A 16,503-nucleotide genomic window follows, 5' to 3' on the forward strand; every position below is an offset into this window, starting at 1 on the left:
AACAGAACTCTCTTTATTGCAAAGGCAAAACCGAAACTGAAAAGCACATGCTCCACCCCTTTTTATACACTCAGCTCAGGAAGCGGAAACCAATCAGATTACAGTATTCTCCCACTTAAATGCATACTAACTAGTCTGTAGACAGAAAGTCTGGTTGGCAGACCACGTGGTCTGCTAACCGTTCCCTCACAGATCTCAGCAACCTGCTTCATAAATTTAACTCAATACATTACATATATAGTCTTTAAACATGGATTGAAGAGTTTAATCCTTGATTAATTCAGCATTCCAGCCACATAATGCACTGCTTGAGGAATGTAGAGCTCCACCTATTCCTCTTTTTTCACCCAATACTAATCTCAAGATCTAAGTTGTAAAAATCCAGTAAATTGTTGGTTCTTTCAATTATTATCTAAACCTTATTAATACTAAAATGTTCAGTATAATCTAAATTCTCTTCCTAGATTATATAAAAATACAAGGTGTTAGTCTGCATTAGTTTTAAATTTGTTTTGCCTGATAGTTTCTACACTGCATATATTGCATTTCATAGACTGTAGTTAATCCTTTATGTTTAGTTCTGTGCTTCTTCACGGTGTGATTCCAATTTAGTATATCTTGTACCATTCTTCCGATTTCAGCATCAGCTCTTAACAAATCAAAATCCAGGTGCATTTTAAGAATAAAAATAAAGAGGAAGTCAGCATCACCTGACCCTTTTGAAATTGTTGACAATTGAGTATCTTTTCTTAAACTGGGCGGCTCCCAGCTTTTCAGGAAAATTAAACGGTTTTGCATTAGTTTCACTTGCTTTCTACTGTTCATTCTAAAGCAATGATGGCGAACCTTTTAGAGACCGAGTGCCCAAACTGCAACCCAAAACCCACTTATTTATTGCTGGGTGCCAGGTGGGCATGGCCCACTGGGTGTGGCTGTGTTGGTCATGGCAGACTGGGTGGGTGTGGCCAAGGTGGGCTTGGTCACCTCGATTTGCTCAGGGGAGGGATGCCTGTGGGGGCCGGGCAGGGTTGGGGGAGATCCAGGGAGTCGCTGGCAGTGGGATGGTGGGCAGGAGGCTCGTCCTGCAGGGTGAGGCAAGGCAAGGTGAGGCAGGGCAGGGGTGCCATTGCCGCAGGGTAAGGCGGGGCAGGGGCCAGGGTGGCCGCTGCCTGACACCATCGGCCCCTGCACACAGAGGCTAGCAAGCACATGGGGGCCAATGGTGTCCGTCAGCAGCCACAGCCTACCAGCCCCTCAACCGGTGCACTTTGGGGCTCCGCAGCCTGCCGCCAGCAGTTCAGAGAAGCATAGATGCAGTGGGTCATGCCCAGGAAAAGGAGAGCATGCGAGGCCAAGAGGGATGGGACAGGGAGGAGGGAAACCAGCCGTGCTGGGATGCATCCGGCCATGTGGGACCTCGGCGAGTTAGCGGGCGGCTGGTTGAAGAGGGATAATTGCCATCTCCAGGGCATGGCACACGTGCCCACAGAGAGGGCTCTGAGTGCCGCCTCTGGCACGCGTGCCATAGGTTCGCCACCACTGTTCTAAAGGGTTTATTGAAATGACTTTGGGCCAGTCACTCTCTCTCAGCCAAATCACCTCACAGCCTTGTTTTTGTGGGGAAAATATGAGGAGGAAGTTATGCTGGAAATGTTCACTGCCTTGAGTTATTTCTAAAAACAAGGGCAGGATATTAATAAATAAAAAGAAAGACATTTGCAAACATAGTTTAATTAAATTTTTAAGCGGTCACAATTAACAGAAAGAGCCAAATAAATGTTTCCTGTTCCTGTGGCATGAACTTTGACCTGAGGTTCAGTGTGCCTTTCTGGTATTCTGATGGTGGTGGGTTAATCCTATTATGTCCCAAAGATCATATCCTGCTTCCCTGAGGCTGTGGCTGATGGCTTACTTCCTGTGTTGGATTTCTTGGGTGAGGGGTTATTGATTCTAGGGATCTTTGTCTTTCTAATCCCGTCAACTCTAAGCTTCATGGCTCCAGTCTTTCTGAAAGGATTATCACATCTGTATTTCTACAGACCTGGTTTCTGCTTGGGGCAGAGAGACTTTGGGGGTGGTCTGTCTAAGATTTTTCATTATTCCTTTGGGGAAATATAATATTCTGCCTTTTTAATATTCCCCAAATTATTTCTTTCTCTGGGGGGAGCTGACTTCCCACAGGGGGTTGAGACATTGCAAGGCAAACTGCACCCCCTTTTGTATATGAATTCATGTACAAAAGTGGTAGAGCTTTTTTCTTTCCTTTTTTTCCTGTAACAACCTCTGGCAACATTTGTATTCTATTGTTTCTTAATATCTCAAACTCACTTTTACAACAACTTGCCAATCAAGTTTAAAAACCATCTAAATAAAAATATATTGCAATAAATTCAAGAACAAAAAAGAAATTCTATACACAAATGCACTGTAGCAGGAGATAAAACTAGGAACAGAATTTTAAAAGCCACTAAGAAATCTAGAGAAATATAAACTCATCAGCTAAAAGATTTGGCTCAAGTCATCTTGCAGAGCCTGCTATATGGATTGAGTGCCATCCCAGATGATTACCTGGAGTGCATTGTAAAATTTGAAACAGTATCTGGCCATTTTCATTAGGAAAAACATGAATATTCTGCCTTAAAAACAAATTTTATGTATTTAATTTGTACACTAACTCCCAATAGTAAAATACCATTCCCATACCCCTCCCCCAAATAAAATACAGTAAGAAAACCAAGAACAAAATATTGATTTTCTGAGTAGCTGCTTTCCTTCCTCCTTCCTTCCTTCCTTCCTTCCTTCCTTCCTTCCTTCCTTCCTTCCTTTTTCTTTTCTTCTCTCTCTCTCTCTCTCTCTCTCTCTCTCTCTCTCTCTCTCTCTCTCTCTCTCTCTCTCTCTTTCTTTCTTTCTTTCTTTTTTATACAGGCTCTAGCAAATTGTGCATTTGTGTGATAGGCTGAAAACTTATAAATATTTCTGAAGTAGTTGGGATTGCATAGAACAGCAGCATACACATACATACACAGAAACAAACTATCAGTGTTATTCAGGTTAATCCCACTTTCAAACCAGACAATAAAGTGGATACAGAAAAGCCCCAAAACTGAACTCTTTCACTGTTCAAGGAAGGTAGGCCGTGGAGGTCTGCCTGGAGCAGCCTAAAATGTCCTAAACAGGAAAGCACAGTAGATGCCAGACTGAACCCATCCATTAGGAGAATATACCAGAATATACCATCTATATGATGGTTAATGAAGATGAGCAGATTTTATCTTCAGCAAAGATAAAAGAACTACCTTAGCACCAGTATCATTCATGGTAACTTAAGGCTTAGGCATAGGCTAAGGGGCAGATGAAAATAATATCATGAGAACATGGTAGAGAAAAGAGATTGAACATAATTGTAGCTAGTGAAGGTTTGCATTTGTGTATTTACATTTAGTTTTGGGGATTTTTTTTATACCAGTGCAAACATGCTGTGCATATGAGGAAGGGGATTTGCATTATCTTTGCACAGTCACTCTTTACTGATGAGAAGCCCTTTAACATTCAAAAGATACTGTACTTACATAGTTTAATAACAAGCTGATACCTCTTGACTCCCCAATTAATCTAATTAATTTTTAAATTATCATTCATGAAATCTTAAAGTACTTTTAATACTCAGAAATGTATACAAATATTATTATTTTTTACCAAACTGAATACAAAGACAAGTTCCAGGCTATGGAGCAAACCTTGTTCTATCTAGAAACAGCAAATCAAAAGAGGGAAGTAGCGTAATCTTTACAACAGTGCCTCCTCTGGCCAAAATGTCAGCTAATCTCTGTACACGCCCAGTTCATTTAGAACACCTGCAGGAAAGGTCAAATTAGCAGTTATGATGATCAAAGCATCACTGCTTCTCTAGCTGCGTGGAAGCATATAAAAAGAGGCTTTGGCTACACATTGTAATTTTAACTTTTTTCTTTCCTGCAGACACACCTAGTCTCACAGCATATAGTTAACTAACAAATAAGTGGTGTGGGGAAACTAGTCTAAATAATTTTGGGAAAAACTTTGAAAAGATGCTCAGGCTATCCGAGGACGGAGATGCTTACATTATATCTGATGAAGAAGGCAAGTATTATAGGCTAAGATTGGCTCTTGGGAAGAGGGAAGTGAAAATATGGAACATGTGGCAGACTTGCAATATTCTGTTACTATACTGTTGCCTATTTCAATACAATATATTGCTACTTATGCTATGGAGTCAGTTTCCTAGTTTGGTCTACCTTGCAGGTCTGACAAGTTGTAACTAAGTCAAGAGGTTAGGCCCATCCTACATTATTATCTATCATAGCCTACATGGTTAGCTGAACATTGTAGTCATATGCCAATTGCATAGTTTCCATGGGTCTTTTTTATTCGATTTGGATCAAGACAGAGTAGGCTATCTCATTTTTTCCCAAAGGTACTTTTCCAAAAGGCAACTTTTAGAACTGAAGAAGCTTTTTGAATGAGAAGTGAGATATTTTTGAGGAAAAACCAAGAAAGTCCAGTTGCCTTTTGGAAAAGCACCTTTTGGGACAACCATGCCCTGGATGATTGAGAATCTCCATAGGCATCTCACTTTCTCAGTACTATACAGAGAAGAGCAAAACACTCTTCTGCCAATAGTTGGAGAAAAGACCCTAAGATAGTTTTAACCAGACATTGAGAAGCTGGAATTAACTTGAAGGGTCATGGAAATATAATAGTTGTATGGAAATGGAAATGATGAAAAGAATGTTGGTCGTAGAAAACCTGGGTTTCCAGCAAAATAACTGAAATCAAAATATTGAGGTTTTTTTCACACTGGACGAAGATTTCTGTATTTCTGACTCTTATCGACCGGAATGTTTTGTAAAAATGAAAAATACGATATGCTTGACAGTGCTGTTAGAAATATGAGTAAAAATAGAACGGTGAGGGCGGCCCCATCTTATCCTAGCTTGTTGTTTGTTACCGGCGAAGCGATAGCCTACTTCAAAGGGAGAATCTGAGCATGCTCCGTTATCCATATCTCAGCCTGTTTCTCATCTTTACAGCTTTGTTGCCCACGCTTCACATTCCCTTGCAACTTTTCTCTCCCCAAGCATAAATCGTGTTTTGATGTAAAACAGTAAATGGCACAACCCGGGGTGGCCTCCACCCTTCTTGTTTTATTGTATTTACATTTGTTTCACGTCCGTCTGCAAGAATAAAGGACCCCAAGTAAGGGCAAAAAAGGTATAGGGCTTCAAAATGTACCATCGCGCATGCTCGCTCCTGTCTGGTGGTGAAACTTGATGTGGAGCTGTTTATGAGCCCGAGCCCCGGAAAGGTGCGGAGCAAAAATAACCTCGGACGCTTGGGAATACAGTGGAAGTGTGTTGGTTTGGCGCGCTGCTGGTAAGGTCTTGTTTTACTGCGGCGACGTGTTGCTCAGGGAGGAATCACGAGCCTAGTTTGGGTATTGTGGTGGGGGTGGTAATTGGGTGCCAACGCATAGGCACGCGCGCCATGGTGGCGATTGGGGAAAGCTGTGCGACATCGGCAGAAATTCCAGTTTAGGAACGTACGGGGAGAAACTGCAGCCTGGGTGAATATGGTTTGCTGGACGATCGCGGAAACAGTCTGGCACATAATATAAATAAAATGGCTGTGTGCTGGGGTGGAAAGTCTTAAACACCCTGGCGATTTGAGCTTGCGTTTCCAAACCCCTTAGGATAATCCTTAGTGAATGCAACAAGAATGACTTCTGAGTCATCATGCAAAAAGACATCGAAAGCGACATCTACTGCCATTTTTTCCCTATGATGATTTAATTCTGCAAGCGATGGCTTGGCTTTGAAAAAGGCCCCTTGTGTTTGATGCCTCCGGCTCCTGTTCCTTGAATTCCTTCTCCGTCTTGTATGTTTACTTGCAATGCGAGTTTAGAAAGAAAGCTCTACCATCCGAAGACGACTTTTGTAGCAAATAAAGGTCTAACTTCGGGGAGGGGGGGGTTAAGACTAAGATTTATATAGTTCTAATTTTAGTTTATTTAGATATCTGCTGGCCTTAGTATTCTGTGGGTTATGAAATCATGGTTCATGCAGTCTTCCTTCTCTTTTCTACTGGGGATAATTCCCCAAATCTAAAATTATTTCATAATGATTATAAACCACAAGGGAGTGCTGGGTTTGCAAAGTGGAGTCATAGTGATTATAGCAGTATTGCTTTCCATTACTTAAAACATGTAGATAATTCTGTCAGAATTTATCTACTTAAATGGGCAGAGAGAGGAAACTCATTTTTAGGCTTCTTCAGTTAGTCTGAGGCCTAGTATATTTCAGATATGATCTTGATTTTATGGCTTTATATTCTATGTTATATTTTTATAGCTAAATCATACTTTGAAATGATCTTTGATTCAGAAGTGATCATTTCACTGCATTTCCCTTGCTTCCTTCAGCTAGACAGTGCCTTCCCCTAAGAACAGAAAAACTGGAAAAAAAACCCTCATCCATTGCAAGACAACAGAAGATAATGTTTTCTTAGTTCTGAATCTACTTTGGCTGCACATTTACTTCATTCACCAATGTGGACAATCATTGTCTCCTAATAGTTGATGACCGGAAAAAGAGGAAGGAATGGGCAAGAAGGACAAACTATTTTGCTGCCAGAGTGCGAGCCTGCCTCCCCAATTATGAAAGAAAGATGGGTTGGTTATATAATGAGTGGATAGCGCATATGGTCTTCTCCCCTTGTTTAAAAGAATACTATTTTCCAATGCTTAGATAATGTAGGTTGTTTGAATCCAGTAGTCTATGTGGGCACTGGCAATTAGGATTGTTCCATAACTTAATCTGCATTTAAAGATGATATTATAAGGCAGGTGGCAGCATGATAATCTTATTTTGTTTTAGAAGTTTGGAGGTCACTTCAATGACTCCTGTGATTCACAATTTAAAAATTGAGAACAGTATTAAAAAATAAAAAATCATAAGCAGTCTTAAGACAGACGTATAAACAAAATAGCCCATCACATAGGGTTGTTGAGGGGAAAATAGAAAATAGTATTAGGTATGTTCCCTACTTTGAGTTATTTATAAAAATAGTAAAGAGAATATAAAATAACACAATAAAATCTTATTCAATAGAGGCTCCCTCTTCAGCCTACTTCAAGGCCAGGGAGAATAATCAGGTCTTCAGTATAGTTTGCTCAGCATCAAGTGCGAGAGCTATTCAAATCCAAACCTTGCTTCAGTTTGGAAACAAAATAGTGTTCAGTATCTGTACTAAGATCTGTACTAAGATTAAGCCCTATTTAAGAAATACCAGGGTTATAAACCAAACTGGAAAGTCAAAAGGCATCTTGGAAGAAAGGACTGGCAAACCATTTCTGTGTTGTGCATATCAAATTGCATGTGTGTATCCATAAAGTTGAGTTTGATTTTAGTAGATTTTCAGTATAAGGCTAATGTCATCATCTGTCCTGTTCTTTTTTTCTCTTTTTTTCTCATTAGATTGCAACTGCTCACAATGTTTCTAGAGCATAGAAAATTTGCTTATGAATCTTCAGTGCTTGGGACTTAGAGATCACAGTCATCTGTAATGTTGGTTTTACTTTGATAAGCATGTTGTACAGATCTAGCAGTTCTCTGGGTTCACACTTTTATGTTACAACACAAAGTGATTTGTTTGTTTTTTGTTGACAATGTTGTGCAAACCCAAATATAGTGATTTATTAATCATGGTTTATGGCAAATGATGACAGTTGAGTAAAATATAGTTAAGGAAATTATGTCTTAGCCTGATCTAGCCCTTCGTATAGGGTTATTGAATGTTTTATTTTATTCTCCTATGAATTACTACTGGATAGCATATATACTGTTAAAATAAATCCATAGAATGTAAAGTACAATCCTTAGCATATTTATTCAGAAGAAAGTTTCACTGTATTTAGTGTGCATGGGATTTTAAACTACTTGTTTTGTGAAACTAATCTCTTGCAAAAGTGGTAAATAGATCAGGTAAAAATATAAGAGATTACCATGGTTTAGGCCACAATAGATAGGAATATTTGTTTGCGTTGCAAACTGCAATCTTATATACACTTATTCTCAGAGGTTTTGAGTGACTGTAATGTCTAGGAATGTGCTGTCTGATCTTATAGCATTACTATGTGAAATGGTGATCTTTTGAGGGAAGGTAAACCAGTTTCCTGTTGCAGCTGAAGCGGTATATCAGTGATGGCGAACCTTTTAGAGACCGAGTGCCCAAAAACTGACCCCGTTCCACCCCCTGCTCTACTCCCGCTCCGCCCCCATCCCCCGCCCCACCTGCCCGCAGGGCCACTCACCGCCTCCAGGGCCCGCTGCAGATCGCCCAGGCAGCCCAGCAGCGCTATGGCAGTCACGCCCTCTGCCCGCGCCCTGCAGCATCAACTGTGCACGATAGGATGTGAGGGCAGAGTCTTGTCTACGCTGCCTGGTTGCCATGCTGTGCTGATCCGCGTGGGCCACTTTCGGGGGCAACTCTTCTTCAGGGGGCTGCTAGAGAAGAGGGGGTCGCGGAGGAGGCGAGGCTGGGGCAATGGCATGTGTGCCCACAGAGAGGGCTCTGAGTGCCGCCTCTGGCACTCGTGCCATAGGTTCGCCACCACTGCGGTATATAAAGCAAACTTCTACCTAGAATTCTCAATCTTTGAACAAGGGTTCCATTGCCAGGTCTGTGATGCCAATAAATATCTTTAATATATAGTACTTGTATATTAGTGTTCCTGAATACCTAAATATGGTATAGGTGTAAATAGAAATGTATTCAGGTGATCTATACACTTGTTTTACTTATTTATGAAGTAAAACATGTTTCTTCAGCTTTGTGCAGTCTTTAGTAAATTTTTTTTCTTTCTGTCTTTGTCTTTATTAGGTGAATCTGGGGGAGACTCCAGCCCTTTCAGGCTCTTGAGATCAATAGCTATAGGTGAGAAATTATGGGTAAAAAGGAACCTGAGCAGAATAATAAATGCAGGATATAAACAATGAAAATTTGAAGCTTATGATTTTGTGGGCTAACATCCATCTAATGCCATAAATGTATTGTTTACTTTCTGTGATGCCACTATACTGTCTGGTAGGAAAAAACATGCTGAGAATAGTACAAACTTCAGGTTATTGTAGTAATAAATACTGTGTTTGTCATGTCATCATTCTTTCCTGCTTAGTTCTTGAGTGCTGTTTCAGAGCAGACTATATCATTTTTCATACCATACAAACAACTTTGAAGGAGCTTTTCCAAATTGAAGACATGCTTGTATTTAGATCTGTATGAAGTATGAAATCTATTAGTGCTGATATTTATACTCAGAATATTAAAGATGTATATCTAGTTCTATACAGGATTTGGGAATTGTGTAGTGATGTTTTTTTGTGTAACCTTGAAATTTACTGCATTACTATTGAATGCAGGGAAGTATGCCAGTTAATGTTTTTTGTTTATAGGGAAGATTGCCAAATAGTGATAATCAATTTTTAATTTAATGAAGTATTTTCCAAATATAAACTATTTTTCTGAGTAGAGCTACAGGAAACAAGTCCAGTTGCCTAAAAATGCATGCTTGGCATTATTGTGAAATACGGCTGATTCACCATATTTTTCTGGAACCTGCAAATGGAGAATTAATTATGGGAAGAACTGTGATTAATTTATTTGAGACGACATAACTCCAGAAACACAGTCAGACCATAATGCAGAGTTGTATTTTAATTGTGGTGGCTTCTGTATTTTGTTATGTTCTATTTTTAGATACTAATGAGAAATACTGCAGAGGTGCACCTGAAACTTAAAATAGATCTCATTTGGAAATCCACCATCAATTAATACTTTTTCAGACTCTGAGGATTTCACACTCAGTTGCAGTTTATAATCACATAATTAGTTATTGTTTTTTTGTTGTAGCCATTAAATGTATTTAAAGCATAAAATGCATTTAAAGCATTGTTCGAAAATATGGAAGCAAACATAGCCCAAATCAAGCAAATTATTTTTGATAATGTTGTGTTCTTTACAAGGGCAGTTTTACAATCCCAGGAATATTTCAAATAAATATCTTTTATGAAGTCTCTCATAATTTTGAATCTGGTTGCAAGTCTTAGACTACCTGTATAGAAAATGTATTTTTCCCATTACGAACAGTAATCAGTGGCATGCCTATAATAGTGAAAAAATATATATCATAGAAAATGTTGTTATTTATAAATTTGCTTGATTGGATTCCCAGCTCACAAGCTGTTACAATTTCACATACAAGAGTCTGAACTTTTTAATTTGTTTTTGACTTGGTAGAAGTTCTTTTTTGCAAGAGTTGTCAAAATATTCTATCAATAATTCTCCAAACAAATCCTGCTGCAATAAATGGATTTAGAGTCTAAGGTTTGTTTTTATTAACTTTTTTCTGTCAACAGACATGGGAAAATCTCTTTCCATGCCTTTATCTGCTTTGAAAGATGATGGGGCTTCAACCTCTGATAACATGAAAAGTGGATTAATGCACTCTGACTCTCATAGTGAAGATGGAAAAAATGGAGATGTGTCACAGTTTCCATATGTTGAATTTACAGGAAGAGATAGTGTCACATGTCCCACTTGTCAGGGCACTGGGAGAATACCACGTGGTACGTGTAAAGTCAGAAGCAATTTCTGTGATAAATTCAGTTATAAATATGTTACTTTCATTATGCTTTCTTAAGCTAGCCTGTCCTTATATATAACAATATTAGTATAAATTTTACAGTTTGATTTCCTTAGATTTGCTTTTGCTTTTTTTATTTGTATTCTATGATACCAACAATATAAAATCACAAGCTATATAATCACATTAATTATAAAACGTTGAGATAATATAACTATTTTAGAAAATTAAAATAATTCCAGAAGATTCAGTTTTGATATTAGTTTTTACAGAGCACAAACTTGATTGACTTCAGAACCTTGATTTGGCTTATTTCTCTGTACAAAATGTTCTTATACTAGAGCTACAAGCAGGAAAAAAACGGAAGCTATTTTGTACTTTCAGAGTTAGTTTAAACATATTCTCTGCTAGTCTGTACTCAGTATTGTTTTGTGGCAGTAATAAGCCCAGCAACTGTGGTGTTAAGCGACATATTAGTTAAGTAAGATATCATGTGATTGCTACTTGCAGTTTTATGCTAGCTTCTCCATTGAATCTGCTTGTCAGAAGCCAGCTGTAAAGTGCCCAAATGGCAATAACCATCACCATGGAATGCTACATACTGATTATAAGTGCCAGAATGATCATAAAGTTACTTTTCAGCACCTTCATAACATCTAATAGTTACTAAACAGAGTAGTTGTTAAGTGAGCTCCACCTATACTGAGGTGTACTAATCTACATGTAATATGCATTGATTAAAATAAACTTTCAATTATCATCAAAATTACAGTATTTTAGTGGTATTGAAAAGAGGATGCCTAGCTGTTGAGCAAAACCTTTGCAAGGCAGTGATTTAGAAGGTGTAATTTCATAGCTTGTTATAAAAAACTGTTTCCCCTAAAAATATTTTATGTGACAGTTTCTTTTAAAATATCTGCCTTTTGATAATTTTACTGTACCTGAAAAACATTGTTTTTTTAATTTAGTCTGTGGTAGATGTGTATGTTATGCAGGCATTTGTTACAGAAATTTCAGCTTCATCAGTATATCATGTGGCATGTTTTACTGGCTTTATAACAGCAGCAATTGGGTGTAGAAATGACAACATGCTGGATTATATTCCAGGACAGGAAAATCAGCTTGTTGCCTTGATTCCATATAGTGATCAGAGACTGAGGCCAAGAAGAACGTAAGTTACCATAGTAATGACTATATGTGGTATGGTAAATTTCTTTAAAGTTAGGTTTAACAAATCTACTATCAAACAGTTTAAATTAATGCTTTTGTGCTTTCATCTTAACCTTGGAAAATATTGCTCTGTACTAATACTCAAAATACTTTGTGTTAACATAGCCTGCAAAACGGGTTGGGCTGCATTGCTTGAGCTGCTGACACTTGTTATTAGCAAAAATTCCTATTACATTTGGAGTTTTGCCATGTTGCACTGATTTGGTTTCAGGTGGGAGGGTTACCATGGGTTACGACATTCTAGAATTCCACCTTTTCTATCTTTGTTAATCCATATCCATGGCTTCATTCTCCAACTATTAAAAACCAGGAGATTGCTGGGAAAATCGTAGATGCTGTAGGGAAAGAATGCACTATGTTAATATTGATTGTGCCCGCTTATTGCTTCTTGCCTTGGCAACTTTGCTTTGTTCTTATTAATTCCCCAGAGATTAGGCAGAATGAGGAATGCATGCTTGCCCATGTACATGTCTCTGCAGGCAATTTCAAAAAATTGGTGATTAACCTTAAAATGGGCATAGGAAATATGTAGTAGTTGGAGCATGTCCAATAACTAAAAATCCATACAGTGAAAAGGAAGGGTATAAAGATAACGCTGACCCTTTAAAAGAGCCTCTCTTCTCTGCAGAAAACTTTATGTGACTGCTTCTGTAATTGGATGCTTACTGCTTTCTGGCCTGGCAGTATTTTTCTTATTTCCTCGATCTGTTGATGTACAATATGCTGGAGTCAAATCAGTATATGTCGATTATGAAGCACAGAGACGCATAATATATTTAAATATTACGGTAAGATCTTAGTTGAAAACTTTCATTTTCTTCAGTGGTTGATAATTTATATTGATGTTTAACATTGGACTAAAGCATCATTTAATCTAGAGTCCTGAATTATTTCTTTGCAGAATACACTGAACATAACCAATAATAATTATTATTCTGTGGAAGTTGACAACATTACTGCCCAGGTACAGTTTTCAAAGACTGTGATTGGAAAGGCACGGCTGAACAATAATACCCACATTGGACCATTGGATATGAAACAGGTAAGAATAACTGGGAATCACATAGCATATCACAATTACAGGTTGTTCTCAGTGAATAACAGCAATGAGGATCAGAATTGCCTTTGCTAAACGATGTACTTGTAAAGTTGTGTGATGTGACTGCATTGCTTAGTGACATCACTGCCAGCATTTTCCAGTTGCCATTGTTAAACAAATCACTGCAGGTCATTAAGCAAAGATACCACATGGTTGCCATTTGCAACCTTCTGCCAGCTTCCCCATTGATCTAGTATTAGAAAGCCAGCAAATAAGGGGGAAAATGGTGACTGGGACATTGCAGTATCTTAATCGTGATCAAAGCACCCAGATTGCAGTTGTAACTGTGGGGATGCTGCTACAGCCCTTGAGGACCAGTCATGTATCCCACTTGTTCAGTGCCATCATGAGTTTGAATGGTCGCTGAATGAGTGATTATTAAGCAAGGATCACATGTATTTGATAGCAGTTTTCTAGATATCTTGACTGTTGCTGTTCTTGTTTTTCCTTTCAGATTGATTATATGGTACCCACTGTAATACAAGATGAAATGAGTTACATGTAGTGAGTATTCTGTGTTTTCAATTTCAAAGTACATTTTAATATTGCAAGCCATCCAGAGTTACCCTGCAGTAAGAGGAGCAGCCAATAAATTTGATAAATAAAATATGGGTACAAGATGAGAATATCACCCCAAATATCTCTTTTTTTGAATAAAAGGACTGCAGTAGCCTGGAACACAGACTTTACAGCAGTATTTATATTTTTCTAAATACTGTTTTCTTATCATTCTTGGTGCTGTGTACCTCTAAAGGATTCTAGATCTAGCTACGAGCACTGCATTGAAATACTGTATTGATGTTTAAAAGATTGGAATTAATATAGCACAGAGAAAAATGTTTTATGTGTTTCTCACTTTTTTCTTTTTTTGAGTGGGAGGAAAAACATAGCTGGAACCCTAAACTTTGGTTAATGAATAAATGTGCTTTCCCTCTTTAATGCATCTGCAAGGAAGATGTTCTGGTTTTTTTTTTAATACTAGATGCAAGTTAGCATTGTGTCTTAATCTAGACAACTTAATTTATACAACAGTATTAGATATGGATTATTGAAAGTCAGCTTTCAAACTGTTGCAGTTGGCTTGCTTCAGTAAACAGTTAATTACTTCTTGGCCTTGGCTAAGATCAAGTGTGTATATATAGATTATAAGGAAGTTCATTTGAAATTGATTGCAGGAAAGCTTTCTGACATGTAATTAATATACTGTGCACTGATACTATTTTTTTTTTCTTTCAGCGATTTCTGTACTTTAATCTCTATCAAAGTGCATAATATAGTTGTCATGATGCAGTAAGTATGTATAGTGATTTCATTTATGGGAAAAGTTAACTTTCAAAACACTTGCATTACCATAGGATATTTTTTAAGAATCAAGCATTTCATTAAGATTCCTTTCTTATCCTGTTTTCACGAAGAGCAATAAGATCTATGCGTGAGTCTTTTCATAATTCCATTGAACCACTAACAAGAAGCAAATTAAGTGACCTTAATATGAAATACTTTTTAAGTTTTAAATATGATTTTTAATATTTGTCATATAATAACAAATGTGCTGAATGAAATTGAGGACAAACCAAAGATAGCTACATGAAACTGAAGAAATTGTTTTTCTCTCTTGATGAAATTAGTGATGGCTCAGTGCTAATGAAAAAAAAAAAAGACCCATGCATTATACATGTATTTTTTGGGATTTAGCACATAAAATAATAAAAAAGATGCTTCACAACATCTAATAATGGGAATGAAGCATCTCTCTTTCCCTTTAAATAATTAAAGCAGCCACATGTAGTAAAGTTCATGCAGCCATTGAACTCTTTCTGTTGTTTCTGCACTCTAATATTGTATTATACAGGAAACAGCTGGGAGGTAGGTTAACCTGAAGGATTAATGATAGGCTGAATGTCACCCAGTGAAGTTATAGAAGCTCTGAATTGGCCACTAACATTGCAAAATCTCCTCTGAATTAACAGTTATTCCAAGTTCATCTATTTTATCTCATAGTTTTTTCTTCCTCTTCTGAGCAGAAAATTCTAGAGATGAGGCAAGTATGGCCACATTTTGGAACACCAGAATAGAGGAAGTAAAAGTGCTTCTTAGTCTTTCTTATCTGTTAACATCCCTAAACTTCTGTTACATACAATTCAGTTTCTCACCATATCATTAAACAAATAAAACAGTCTTGCTCTGTTCAACATTTCACTTTACTGAGGTTATTTAAATAGAGTTAATGTCAGCTTTTGTATACTTGTGGTATTAGCTGCTAATTATTTTATGAGTAAATATTTAAAGTTAGCATTTGTGGACTTTTACTTTTAAAAATATACATGTTCTTTGCTGGTGTATAATATATGTACACATCTCTCCCTTTCTTATAAAGAGTGACTGTGACCACTTCCTACTTTGGCCACTTAGAACAAATATCTCAGGAACGATACCAGTATGTAGACTGTGGTGGAAACACAAGTTACCAGTTGGGACAGACTGAATATCTAAATGTTCTTCAGCCTCTTCAGTAAAAGAACCAGAAATTGAATGTACAGAAAGAAAAAAAAAACCACGACTATTGTTTTTTCATTTCTCATCCAAGTTGAAATTTTAATTATATATGATACTGCTTAGAGGTTGATGTACATAAAGTAGTAGGTTGGAAGCTTTCCTTATTTTTTGTGATGTAAACAAAAAAAAGGGACAACTGTATATATCCACACTTAATAACTTCTACATTTCTATTCTAAATGTGAAAGTACTGTGTCAGTCAGTTAAACTGAGGGTGGCAGAAAGATAAAAACATCTTAAATCCACGAACTTTTGCCTTATGCAAACAAGGGTATTTTACTCACTCAACACATGTTTTTGTATTTCTTAGACTAATGTTAGAGTAATTTCAGAATTTGATTATTTTGAAGTCTAATCTAAATATTTATTGTACAGAAATAATTTGTGCCCCATTGTAGCATCAGATGACACATGCTTGTTATAATAACCTTAGGGGAGATCAGTGTTTCATTGTTGGTATTTTGTTTGTTGAAAATTGTTTTTCAGGTGAAGGGTTTTTCACTTTTCATAAGGTCCAACAATTTGCTTGAAAACTTGGATGGAATTGGAATAGCACTTGACTTAGACACATTTGGTGTGTGCTGCTGAATAAAATTAAAAAAAATAAAAAACTGTTAAAAACAAAAAAAAATCTAATTATTAAAAACTATTGAATCAGTGTTTATGTCTCAAAGGCTGACTCTATGAAAATAATGTGTGTGGTTACCTTTAAACACTTAACATAGACCTATCCTTACATCATGGGCACCTGTCATTTAAACATATAAAAAAAAAATCCCTGAAAATACGAAATAGCCAAGCATATAATAATGCTGATATTTTTTGTGTAGGAATAATAATTGATAAGAGCTATGGCTGGAAAGAATCTTACATGGCTTTAAATCTGATTTTTCTGTTATACATTTTTGTTAACAGGCATGTTCACCTATATTTGATGTGA

General features: G+C 37.2%; 1 protein-coding gene across 5 annotated transcripts; it reads left to right on the forward strand.

Annotated features, from left to right (window-relative positions):
- Nucleotides 1-5,273: 5,273 nt before the first annotated feature.
- TMEM106B (transmembrane protein 106B) lies at nucleotides 5,274-16,148 on the forward strand. Of its 5 annotated transcripts, none has more exons than XM_015811832.1 (10): nucleotides 5,274-5,412; nucleotides 7,512-7,601; nucleotides 8,917-8,970; nucleotides 10,452-10,661; nucleotides 11,786-11,849; nucleotides 12,537-12,696; nucleotides 12,810-12,950; nucleotides 13,462-13,511; nucleotides 14,244-14,297; nucleotides 15,385-16,148. In XM_015811832.1, exons 4-10 carry the CDS (start codon nucleotides 10,454-10,456, stop codon nucleotides 15,521-15,523), a joined length of 816 nt encoding a protein of 271 aa, XP_015667318.1. In that variant the 5' UTR covers nucleotides 5,274-5,412; nucleotides 7,512-7,601; nucleotides 8,917-8,970; nucleotides 10,452-10,453; the 3' UTR covers nucleotides 15,524-16,148. The 5 variants fall into 5 exon arrangements, with proteins under 5 accessions (XP_015667318.1, XP_015667316.1, XP_015667314.1 ...); XM_015811830.1 differs by having other exon boundaries at nucleotides 7,512-7,596; XM_015811831.1 differs by lacking the exon at nucleotides 5,274-5,412 and adding an exon at nucleotides 5,436-5,602 and having other exon boundaries at nucleotides 7,512-7,596.
- Nucleotides 16,149-16,503: the final 355 nt, after the last annotated feature.

This window comes from Protobothrops mucrosquamatus, unplaced genomic scaffold, assembly GCF_001527695.2.
Source record: "Protobothrops mucrosquamatus isolate PMUCROS unplaced genomic scaffold, P.Mucros_1.0 scaffold52, whole genome shotgun sequence".
Taxonomy (NCBI): domain Eukaryota; kingdom Metazoa; phylum Chordata; class Lepidosauria; order Squamata; family Viperidae; genus Protobothrops; species Protobothrops mucrosquamatus.